This window comes from Chrysoperla carnea, chromosome 5, assembly GCF_905475395.1.
Source record: "Chrysoperla carnea chromosome 5, inChrCarn1.1, whole genome shotgun sequence".
NCBI lineage: Eukaryota > Metazoa > Arthropoda > Insecta > Neuroptera > Chrysopidae > Chrysoperla > Chrysoperla carnea.
Window position 1 is genome coordinate 50224654 of NC_058341.1, and position 12265 is coordinate 50236918.

Here is a 12265-nt window from a genome sequence, read left to right on the forward strand (position 1 = left end):
GTTTTTAAAAAAGAAAATCATTTATTTATACAAAAAATATTTTAATACAAATTGATATTAATAAACAGATAATAAAATTAATTTATTTACTTCAATTAATTAATTTACAAATATTGTAAAACATTTTAAACATTTTTTTAATCACAAAACTAATTGCAATAATTATATAAAAATATTGATAAAAAAATAATCATTATTATAAAATTAAAATATTATAAAAAAATTTAATAAATTACTAAAAACAAATTTTAAATATCAATATAAAAAATTCAACTAAAATTTGATTAAAAATTAATCATACTTTGCAATGATTTTGTATGCAATTTAATTTGTTGAACAATATCACTATGCCAACGAATTTGTTGAAATTTATAGCCGATAAAATATGCGGCCACGCTTAATAAGAAACTGAGTAGGCATAAAGCAAATTTCCCTGGCCATGGTAATACTTTGAAAACATAGTAAATCCATCTGCCATATTCAAAATATGTACCCATTAATCTAGAATAAAAATTAAAATATATATTAAAAATAGTCATACAAGAGTTCTTTTTCAAAGTGTTATTATTAAACTTGGGGACACTGACTCAAAATTTCAAACCAATTGTTACATAATAGCAGTAGTCCATTAATGGGCCATATTACGTAAATATCCTGTAGCCAAAAAATAACGTCTAAAACAAATTATAATATTCATCCTTCGGTTAGTTTCCGGCGACCAGCGCTGTAGTTATCATTTTCCTTTTAACAATTACGCCATTCGATCTATTAACGAGTCGCCATAGTGTAACAATGAGACTGAAATTTTCTATTTTAAATCTAACTTTATGAAGTGGCAATTCGAGCAAAATGGGATTATTCTCACTAAAAAACCAAAAATTTACTTACACAGCAGTATAAACCACATGTACAGTTGCCAATACTGTTAATGCATCTTTATGATGAGGAAGATGCATTTTACAAAATAATAATTCCACAACAACAGGAATTATAATGACTGTGTGGAGTGCATGATTCAACCATGATGGAACCACGGCATCTAATACTTCAGATAATACTAATTCACGATCAATTGACCATAAAGTCCAAAACATACAAACCACAAACTAAAAAAAAAATTCAAAAATCATTATTTTATCCGAAATGTTTTCATTATTTAATGATAATTTATGAAATATTGAAGTTTTGGAAAACTTTATCTGTTTATTTTCAGACCTGTTTAAAAGACCTTCAATATTTCACAAACTCTCTGTTTTACAGAGAGACTTACAATTGTCGATGGGGCAACCAAACATGTAAATATGTATCCTTGTAACCTGTTTGTAAATATTTTAACACGTGATGAAACCCAAGGCTTGAATACCTTCTGGTGAATTGTTGCATTTACCAATGCTACCATTAAAAATAATATTTGAAATCCCTGGAAGGAATAAAAATAAATAAATTAGAAAATTTATTCTGGTTGGAAGTATTTGAATTTTAGGGGAAAATGACAAATATTAAGGTACAATTTTTATGTTTTGTTTACGTAGGTACATATTTACGTAGGTATACATTAAGGCTATAAATTTTAAACATTCTTTGATTGGCGTGAAACTTTATAATTTTAAATATTGATTGGTAAAAAAAAGATTTATAAAGAAAAGCAGTTTTGCAGATAAGAATGATTAAAGTTACAATTGAATTTCACTATGATTATACCCTTTACTCTATCGATTTAGTCTCAAACGAAAGAAAACTTTTCTTTCACCATTTTAATGAGAGGGTATTTTTACCTGCTCCGGAATTTTTCTTATTTCACTGTACATAGTTGAAAATGAAAATTGGGAAAATTAACAACATTTTCAAAAAATAAACCACTAATCAGGGCAGATAAAATATGAATACCTATAACATATCCAAATTTCAAATCGATAGAGTAAAGGGTATAATCGCAGTGCTTGAATTTCAACTGTAACTTTAACCATTCTTATCTGAAAACAATGCCACCCTTCCTAACCACCCTTCTCATAATTTTTTAAACAAAAACAATGCCATTAGGGGATATTCAGAACTTTCATATAAAAAACAGTGTTGATTAGGGGGTAGGTAAAATTGAAAAAATAAAAATTATTTGAAGTTTTGAAATCGATATGCGATTAACGAGTCCAATTTCGTTCTTCGTTAATCAACGGTTGTAATTATGAGAATTTTTCGATTAATATAAAAGAACTTTATTCGAATTTTTACCAATACATTCACTTTGCTTTTTTTATGCAATAGTTTTGATAAAATAGATATATAAGTATTTAACTTCTTACCACATTCCATCCAGTAAAAAATCGCTTTGAAAATAATTTTAAATCGTATGCACGTTGATCTTGCACTTTTGTCACATCCAAATTTTCACAAACATTAAATGCAATAATATGACTACATAAAATTGCTACACGATACAATTGCAAGAATGCCATTATAATACTTTACTTCTTGCTAAGGTCTAACAAGATTAATTAATCTAATTAAAATGAAATAACTATCGACTCTTTTTTATATTTAAATAATAAATAAATTTAAAAAATGTATAAAGATAACACAAAATGTTTGAAAAAAAAATCATAAATAATAATAATAATAATACGTTGTTATCGTTCCATGAAACTACCAGACGATTTGTTTTGGATGTCTTGAAATGATAAGATATAATGAGTATAACCAAAACATTTCATTCAATGCAGATCTGCTCCCGGATTTATAATCTTTTGGGGTTATTCAACCATTTTATAATATTAAATAATTTTGTTTGTTTAATATAAATAATGTGGCCTTAAAGTATTAAAAATGAGGTCATTCCAAAAATATTTAATTTTTTTCTTCAATTTTTTATAGTTTTATATTTTTGATTAGTTATTTTTTATCTACGGTCATAACTATAGGAGAGGCATAATCAATTAACCAGTCAAATATTAATAAACTAGAATTTTAGTAGGGTTTTTCAATTTTCGTTACTTAATTCGTTTAGTTAAAAATCCTTCAACTAGCGCTGCTTCCAAGACATATTCGAATTGTACCCAGTGATTAGTATTGTAAATAGCTTGTAGCATACAGAACACCTCTTTAGCTCCTCTTTCTTCATGGTATAGTTGTTGGGAAAAACTTCGACTCCATAATTCATGGATGAGCTGAAGTTGTGATATACTCTTATCTAAGGAATTATAATGTGTCTTCTGCAGACTTGAGACTATTTCAATACAAGTACAGTCATTATAGATAGATTAATAATATACCTTGGAATAAATAACTAAGGGTAAATATTTTTTTTTAAATCATAACTAAATAATGAAAAATGATCGAAATTTTTTTAAATACACCAAAAGAAAAGGATGGGAAAAAAGCTTTCAAAATACATCAAAATTTTGAGAATCATGTTAAAACTCACGCCATTTTGATTACACCGTATCCGAAAGCTCATTAGATACCTCTAAACCTGAATCGAAAATAAATTTTAAGGTAAATTATTCATATATACTTATTCGTCAATTCTGGGCATGTTACGCAAACATGAGTACAGATCCATAAAGAGAGCTGTAACATTTGGCAGAGAATAGATAATTACGAAACAAGTTTAAAAATTGAAACTGCTTTTGCAATATTTAATATATTTTTAATATATTTGAAGCATTACATGTTTCGTTTCAATCGAGTTCGTTAGTCTCCAGCCATGGGTACTAAAAACTAAAATTTAAGGGGACATGGATGAATAACTGACAAAAATATATCATTTTTGTTTTGAAATTGTTCAAAATTTGAAAGAGTTTTGTTCGGAAAGTAAGGGTTTTGTTTGATAGGTAATACAGAATCAAATTCAATTAATGTAAAAAACACAATGTTTTCATATAATAAATGATTTTGTTTTTTACTTGCCCACTTCCATAGACAAAGCCAATTTTGCAGATCTTATAAGGCATAAGTATTTCTCCCCTGCTCTCTCCCAAATGGTAGTATTTCGTTTTGATCTATTTTCATCTATCATGATGACAGACGAATGATTTATAGAAACAAACTAATTAAGTTGCAGACTATGAATACTTTTACTCAAGGCAAACTTTTTACACCCTCCACCAACCCTTTTATTTTGATTTTTTTTTTCTTTTAGGTCTCAGTTTTTTTGGATGCATTAGTGTTCAAAATTTTTCCCCGATCATTTTCGTACTTTTTTTTATCTTAAATTTGGGGAAAATTGAAAAAACTATTTATTTGTCATAAACATTGTGTTTTGAAAGCTACATAAAATTTTATTGAACATAGAATACATATGACAGATTGCAGCGAAAAATGAGTGAAAAATTTGAAAATTTGTTATATGTTAAAAGTCTGATTTTCAGCTGAAAATTATTCAAATGAAAATTATGAAATAATAAGTTTTTTACCAATACTCAACAAAATGTAGTTGGCAAAAGGTGGTCGCTTCGAAAATTGTGAAAATTTCTTTTATCACGTGACTGATTGTTATGAAAATAATGTTAATTATTCCAATGAAAGTTTTCAATGTAGCCCAAAAAATTAGTTATTTCTAATGTAGAATTTACGTAAACTCACTAAAAACCTTTTTTTTTTTCAGTTAAACAAATTTGCCCTCAACTTTGGGTAAAAGAAATATAAGAAAATGATCGGGGATAAAATCCTGAACACGATGCACATAAAAATAAACAGTAACCCATAAGAAAAAACGACCAGAGTAACGGCGAGATGATTTGTCTTCATTTCGCCATTTTATACCTTATGCAGGCTACGCTCTCTTTGGCAGTCGGGTAATAAACGTATAACTTTTTAAAAAAATTTTGTAATCCTTTTCTTTATTTTGATACCCTACTCGATACCTAGCGTATTACTATTTCGCGCCCAAAAATCCACCTTTTTTTTAAATCTATAAGAACATTTGAGCTTTTTAAGACGAATATAACTTTTAGGTATAGTACTGATGAAATCCATTCAGCCATTTGGAAGAGGTAATAAAGAAATGCAAATTATTTTTTGTATATTTCAAAATAATATACAAGATTCGCGCGAAAAACATAATTACTCCTTGACAGTCGGGTAAAAATAGATCATTATCTATTTCTCATCAAAATAAATTATCTTTACATATTGCACAATAATATAAATAGCGTAATAGTAATAGGGTTAAATATTATTTAAAATTTTACATTTTTTTAATAATTCTAAATGACGTAGTATATTATAAAACCAAAGTTAATTACAGACACTAACGAATCATGATGTATATAGTCCTTAGGGGCTAGACCAATAACCCTCAATTTAGTAAAGTGTTGTACTCATTGATAAATTATAGTAAAATTTATTTTCTGTTACTTAGCTTAATATAAATCAAAGATAATATAAATATTTTACTGATAAAAATTTATATAAATCGTAAATATCGCTCAAAATATTCGTTACAGGAAGAAAGGTTTGAGGTAAAATTTAGTTTAGAAGACTAATTTTGAACTTATTGCATTTTTAAAAAAAGGCCAAATTATTCATTGTCTATATGAGAAGTCGAAGGCTAAATTATGTAATTAAAATCGCTTAACGTAATCACAGCAATCAAATTCAAATGTGATTATTTATATGAAACCTGTGAAACTAACTAATATATTGTGAAGAGTAATTTGGAAATTTGGAACCAATTTTAGACGGTGCTATTCGTCTCGCCGATAGATTTCAATATAAATTATCAGAAATTATTTTTTTCCGATTTAATTCAATTCATTTCGATTCAATATTTTAAATTCAATACTAATCAATACATGAGTAATAAATTGCAATGTTTTTCTTAGACCGGCGATCGGATACTCTTGATTTAATACTTTTCTAGAACGTGTGACATCTTAGCCCTTGTGTGCGCGAACAACTCCTTTTCTGTTAATACGCACCCGGGGTATCCGAGTACCCTCCTCCAATTTTAATTACGTACTCTTCAGATGTGAACAGAATAATTATAGATCGATTTAATTAATTGTGTGATCATAATTAAAAAGTAATTAAGCTATATTCAAATAGCTTAATTGAATATAGCTTCAATATTCAATTAAGCTATATTCAACGTGAATGTTAAAAAGTAATGTCCATTTTTAATTATGTTTAATAATAGGGATGATGACTTCACTGAACAGACTGAAAATTAAAGTTGATTGTTGAAAATGTTTAGAAGTATGCAAAATATGAACGTTTAAAACTCCTAATTAAACAAAGAGTAAGATATAGATTAGTGACGTCATTGATCGAAATGACCATAGAGATTACATATAAAACTCGCTTTGCGTGAAAAAGGCGGACAACAATCTTTGAATGCTTATCATTTTTTCGTTTTTTAATCAATTATTGAATTTATTCACTCATTATTAACCAATATTACCTCAATGGAACATTTATTAACATTAACATTGATTTACAGGCATTTTGTTTTCGAAACAAATAGTATGGGAATCTTTTCATGAAGTGTTAAACATGCTAGATCCGGAAGAACAGATCGAAAATTTTTTTCAAAGAATTTCAAACAAAAATGCGACGAGATGAGTACTCGGTACTCGGATAAGAACACACGCCTTAACGTAAACTGTGCATATTGATCCGCTTACATACATACACATCCAAACCTACATTTTTTTCGACATTGTAGTTTTATGGATACAAAATTGTTAATTTACATTTTCAGGGTGAAAGCACGAATTTTCTATCAGAAAGTTAATAATAATGTTATCAGCATGTATCATCAAACCAATAACATATTTATTTTAATTAGTCTAGACTCAGATACGAGAGAGGAATAATGAATTATTTTTCTATTTAATATCATCACAATTTATAAATTTATTTCCGTAATTAATTGAACATAAAGCTTTGTAATGGCTTCATTAATTACTCTTCAGTTTAATACTCTCGAAATAATATAATTTCTACATTTTGTTTTAATTAATCACATTTTTTTTAAGCACTACATCAGAAGATATGTTATTATGATCTTTAGATTAAAATAAAAGGCATATTTCAGTTTTCAAGATGACATGACGTTAGGTAGCTTTACAACACTAAAATTTAAAATTATGTGAAATGAGACCCTAAAATATTGGAATATCTACAAATAAACTTTAAAACTAATCCAATTTTTAAGACTGATTATAGAAATGATTTTTATTAAAATCGAAGGGTATTTGGAAGAATGCTTCTTTTCGTGGCTCATGTTATGCCTAAAAGTACAATAGAGATTTTAAATCTTCATCTCTAATGACGCAATTATAAAGATGTATCTACATTTTTATATTCTACTAGAGCATTAGCAGAAAAAACATTACTTAAAAGCTTCTCCCCATTATTCCATCTCTTGAAAGCCTGTCAAAAAAATAGCTGTCTATTACTGTTAGAAATAACAATATTTTTTCATATTCAAAGGTAAACAGCTACCAGCTCCAGGCTAATAATTTTTATCATCGGAGCAAGAACTTGATACCATTAGCGATTCATTCTGAGCGTCGATATATCAGTAGCGACATTGCCTATTCCCCTCCAGATTATTTCCCCCATCTAAAATGTTGAGTACTCCCGTCTAAAAACATTCATTGATGCGATTATCATGCATATAAAATTCATAAAATTAAAGACATAACCAGGAAAGACAATTGTAAGTCCAGGAACTTCCTTAATCTATAGAACTCGGCATTTATTCCTGCCTGATCTTATTACAACTTTACACGGCGTGATCTTGTCTCTGCGAAAGAATCTGTTAGCATTAAAGTCCATCTCAAAGGTACCTAGTTATTATATTCAATGTCTAGAATCGCGAGGTCCTAGGTAGACGTGCCTGACTCATTGATAGAAAAAGTTTTTTACTATTTTCAACGCAGATAGAGTTTTACTGAGGCTTCGCTCGCTGCTGTAGTTGGGAATGAGCCGTATGTCTCAAAGCTATACTAATATTAGTAAGGCTCCTTGCAAGTTATGATTTCACAAATGATATAACAAGTCGAGTGAACTTGCTTTTTCATTAATTTCGGTTACTACCTCTTTAAATACGGCAAATTTTTATCAAAAGTCACCTGCTTTCAAGTCTTTTGAATATTTTCATATTAGATCGGTTCCATTTATCTATGCTGATCTTTGGATCCAACATGGGATAAGTTCATAAATCAACTTAGGCTGTGCTCAAAAACCTACTGGGAGTTTTAAAATATTTTTTTTAAATACATTATATTATGATTTCCGAGACAAGTTGCCCGAATTGCCCCTCCCCCTACATCTTGGGCTAACAGCTACAACAACGACTAACCAAATTTTCATAGTTCAAATATTTCAGCTATTTACAATAAAAAAGCATTTTGTCTAGATTTTGACCAAATTTTTTGGTCATAAAATTTTAATCTTCAATCCATCACTGCTAATGCCTTTGATATTGTTAATGCTACCTAAAAAAAGGAGAACAATGATATTTTCCGTAAGTATGCACAAGAAACATGTCATGTCACTTCACCTACAGAAATAATGGCATCTATCTAAGTCTTAAACGATTCAATTTTGGATACCTATTGGTTAAAATGGCGTATGTATAAACCCTCGTTTCTCAACCTGCAATTTAGTTTAAGGTGTGTATTTACCACTTATTGATGTAAATATGAATATTATGACTTACTATTTAACGCAACTCTAGCAAATGATCAAAATTTTGCTGATCTCGTCTGGCTCTTGGATAATAAAAACAATGCTGTTTCTTTAAACAAATTTAATGATATTTAAAACCAGGTAAGCAACATGTTAAGTATTTTGTATGTAATAAAATGCACAATACATTAGAATACAAGCGTTGTATAAAGTAAAATATGCTTCCAAAATGTTAAAACTGGAAATATTGTATAAAACCAGAGTCCTGTAAAATACTTTATAGCATATATCGAACAAATAAGACAAAAATATAAATTATATAAAAAACATTCCGATACCGGGAATCGAACCCGAGCCTCCTGGGTGAAAGCCAAGTATCCTAGCCACTAGACCATATCGGAGTTGCTTAAATACTACATAGTTTACGTATTGTTCTACCTTTAACAATAAGTTTTCATTGCTCATCTGCGGATTAAAATTAAGTGGGTTTAAACCAGGTTAACTATGAAGTACCCTTATTTAAAATACAATTTTTTATCCTTGGCCTGTAAGATAAGAAGGAACACTTTCATACAGTTGAGATACTTTTTAATGTAATGTATAAAAGTGAAATGAATTTTTAGCACATTTTATCGACAGTTACAAAAGACGTTTAATTTTAAAGTAACGCTGCGCTGTAAAAATACGCCAACTCTTGTTTCGTTGAAGGTTGTAGATGCATTCCTCTGCCGCTATTATGGGAAATAACATATATTAATCCAACTAATAGATACAAATGAAGAATAAATAAAATTAAATTATTTTGCAAAATTTCCACAAAATTTTTTAATTTTAAATAATTTAAAATAATATTGTTACAATTGTTTTAACCATTATCAAACAATAATTTATTGACCATTTATTGTTTGATAATGGCCGTAGTTTCTTTTAAAATATTTAATATATATAGTATAAATTTTGCAAGATAATTTAGTTTTATTTATTTATCATGGAATTTCACAAATTAACGCTCGAAAAAATTAATAGAGTTCGAAATGGTCAACGTGTATGATAGCCTACATAAAGCTTCTGTACGTTTATGCCTATTGTACGAATTTGCCTAATTTTCCCCTATGGATGGGTAAACGCGTGTGTGAATTTTATCAAAATCCTCCCAACTGAAAAATCTAAAGTTTCTGAAGAAGCATATCATTCTAGTTTCAGACACAAGTTAGCATGACATGGGTGTTAATTAAGCATATAAGCTTTTATCAATAGAAAATTTTTCAATTTTCTCCAAAGCTGTTATAAATAGTCTTCAGTAGTCTTTTACAAATATAGCTCATTAAATTCATCTTTTTAAGCCTACCTCCCTCACTTTTTGCATGTGATCTATACAAATATTAAATCAATATTCCTAAAATCCATATAGATCCTCACTAGAAAAAACAAAAAATTAAAATCGATAATTAAAAATGTATGCCAGCCATTTGCTAGACACCTATAAATTTGTACTAATTGTTTTGCTACGATTATTTTTATATTTTCACTTATGCCGCTTTATACGAAAATTTATAAATTGTAGTACCAATACATACATTAAAAACAGTTAAATGTCTACAGTGAATGATAACTCCTAAATGTGGATCATCTGCAGGTCTTATTCCACTCGAATAATTGGATAAAATTTTAATCACCAATAAATAGTATGTACATACAAAATACATACACAACTAAGCAACCCTAGCATTTTTACTTTAATTTCAAAATAAAAATAAACATGAATGAAATTTATTATTTGATTTTCCATTAACCCCATAAATAATCAGATAAATTTCTAATAGAGTTTTCGGAAAATCACTCATGCTTATCATTAAATAAGATACATAATAAAAAAAACCTGCCAATTATATTAGAAGCACTTTGATAAACGTACCTCCTCCCCTTTGAAGGTGATACCTCGAAACCAAAAATTTCAAAATTCAGATTACTTGAATGTGCCTATTTTAAAACATGACAATCCTAAGAGAAAGAATCCTCACATGCCTTGGCCATATAGTCACGCAAGATTTATTTACAAAATTCATTGACACACTCAGATCCGATATGGTCTAGTGGCTAGGATACCTGGCTTTCACCCAGGAGGCTCGGGTTCGATTCCCGGTATCGGAATTGTTTTTTTAACTCTCAACATTTTAGTCTTTGAAAATCAACATTACAGTCTTTGAAAAGCAAAGTAACATTAATTTCCTTTTTTCAGATTCGATCCATTATTCTGAGAAAAATATCCACGAACAGGAGGTTTATTGATATTTTAGAGGGGACAAGATAAGAAAAAATGTGGCCACAAATCAATTTCAAAAATATTAGTTTAAAACAAGTGAAAACAAACAATTGACTGAGTTAATTGTTGAAATACCATGCATAGTCAGTGTTGATTTCTTTATCACATTACACATACAAACATGTGACACATACATAACTGATAATCAAGTATAGTACATATTATAAAATTTCCGCCTAATTGGCGCCCTCACGGGTAAACAGTGATGTTTACGAAAAAATGTTTCAAACAAAAGTTGTTTAATTTTTGATAAGAAACATTTTTTACATTTAAACTTTTGTTCTATCTCTAACGATTTACAAGATGGGTCCTACGGACCCAAGACCCAATTGACCTATGATGCTCATTTACGAACTTGACCTCACTTTTTACGTCCTGAGTACGCTGTAAAAATTTCAGCTCCATATCTTTTTTCGTTTTTGAGTTATCGTGTCCTTAGACGGACGGAAGGACGGACAACCGGAAATGGACTAATTAGGTGATTTTATGAACACCTATGACAAAATTTTTTTCCTAGCATCATTATTTTTAAGCGTTACAAACTTGGGACTAAACTTAATATACTATGTATATTTCATATATACATGGTATAAAAAGACTTCAACAAACACACCTACTTTTAAGTAAGGTATGACAATTTGTTTGTTAGGCAACACCTACTACTTATCGTTAATTTTATTGCCAACACTAAAATAAATGTAAAGGAAATTTTTTTTTTTTTTTTTTTTTTTTTTATTGTTTTTAAAAATTGAAAGAATTAGGTGGAAAGTTTATTTATCTTAGAGAGTTAGAAAAAGGATAAGCGGATTTAATTTACTGATGATGTGGCAAACTGTTTTTAACATTACGAGAAATTTTCAGCCACGTCCCTATCCGTTGCAAAAAACTTTTTTTTTTTCATATTTGGCTCTCAACTTTGACTAACCGTCTCCGGTTGACTGACTGATGTTTTGGCAAAAGGTTCTTAACATTCTGACAAAACACCAGCCACCTACCTAGTCATGGAAAAAATAAATTTGTTCGAGTAACCTTGAATCTTCATTTTCCGCTACAGAAAACTCACGTACGTGTTCGAGAGTAAAACTTGCATGTCCTTCTTGCTCTAGAGTAACGAGTTTGGACTGATTATATATCGAATTTTACCGTTTATTTTGGACACCAGAAACCTCGTAGACCAATTCTGATACGATATTCGTGTTCAGCGACCCCAAAAACCCTCGAGAACCAAATTGGAATCATTTTCATCACTAATAATGACAGAATTGTTAATTTAGTATATTTACGGTTAATTTAAAATGAAATTATGAA

The 12265-nt window shown here is 28.9% G+C and overlaps 1 protein-coding gene and 1 non-coding gene across 2 annotated transcripts; one reads left to right on the forward strand and one right to left on the reverse strand.

The window, feature by feature from the left end:
• Positions 1 to 284: 284 nt before the first annotated feature.
• On the reverse strand, positions 285 to 2506 carry LOC123301220 (androgen-dependent TFPI-regulating protein-like). The gene is made up of 4 exons (XM_044883955.1): positions 2301 to 2506; positions 1271 to 1420; positions 889 to 1106; positions 285 to 501 (listed from the first exon to the last, which is right to left on the reverse strand). The coding sequence occupies exons 1-4, from the start codon at positions 2451 to 2453 to the stop codon at positions 285 to 287; spliced, it is 738 nt and encodes a 245-aa protein (XP_044739890.1). The 5' UTR covers positions 2454 to 2506.
• An 8207-nt stretch (positions 2507 to 10713) lies between these two features.
• Trnae-uuc lies at positions 10714 to 10785 on the forward strand. The gene has a single exon. It is a non-coding gene; the product is annotated as a tRNA-Glu (tRNA).
• The last annotated feature ends 1480 nt before the right edge of the window (positions 10786 to 12265 follow it).

Excerpts from the sequence above, each read along its gene's own strand:
- LOC123301220 (XM_044883955.1), bottom strand. The coding sequence starts at position 2,453 with ATGGCATTCTTGCAATTGTATCGTGTAGCAATTTTATGTAGTCATATT. Across the intron at positions 1,107-1,270 it reads TGGTTGCCCCATCGACAATT|TTTGTGGTTTGTATGTTTTG; the intron begins GTAAGTCTCTCT and ends TTTTTTTTTTAG. Across the intron at positions 502-888 it reads CATGTGGTTTATACTGCTGT|ATTAATGGGTACATATTTTG; the intron begins GTAAGTAAATTT and ends TTTTTATTCTAG.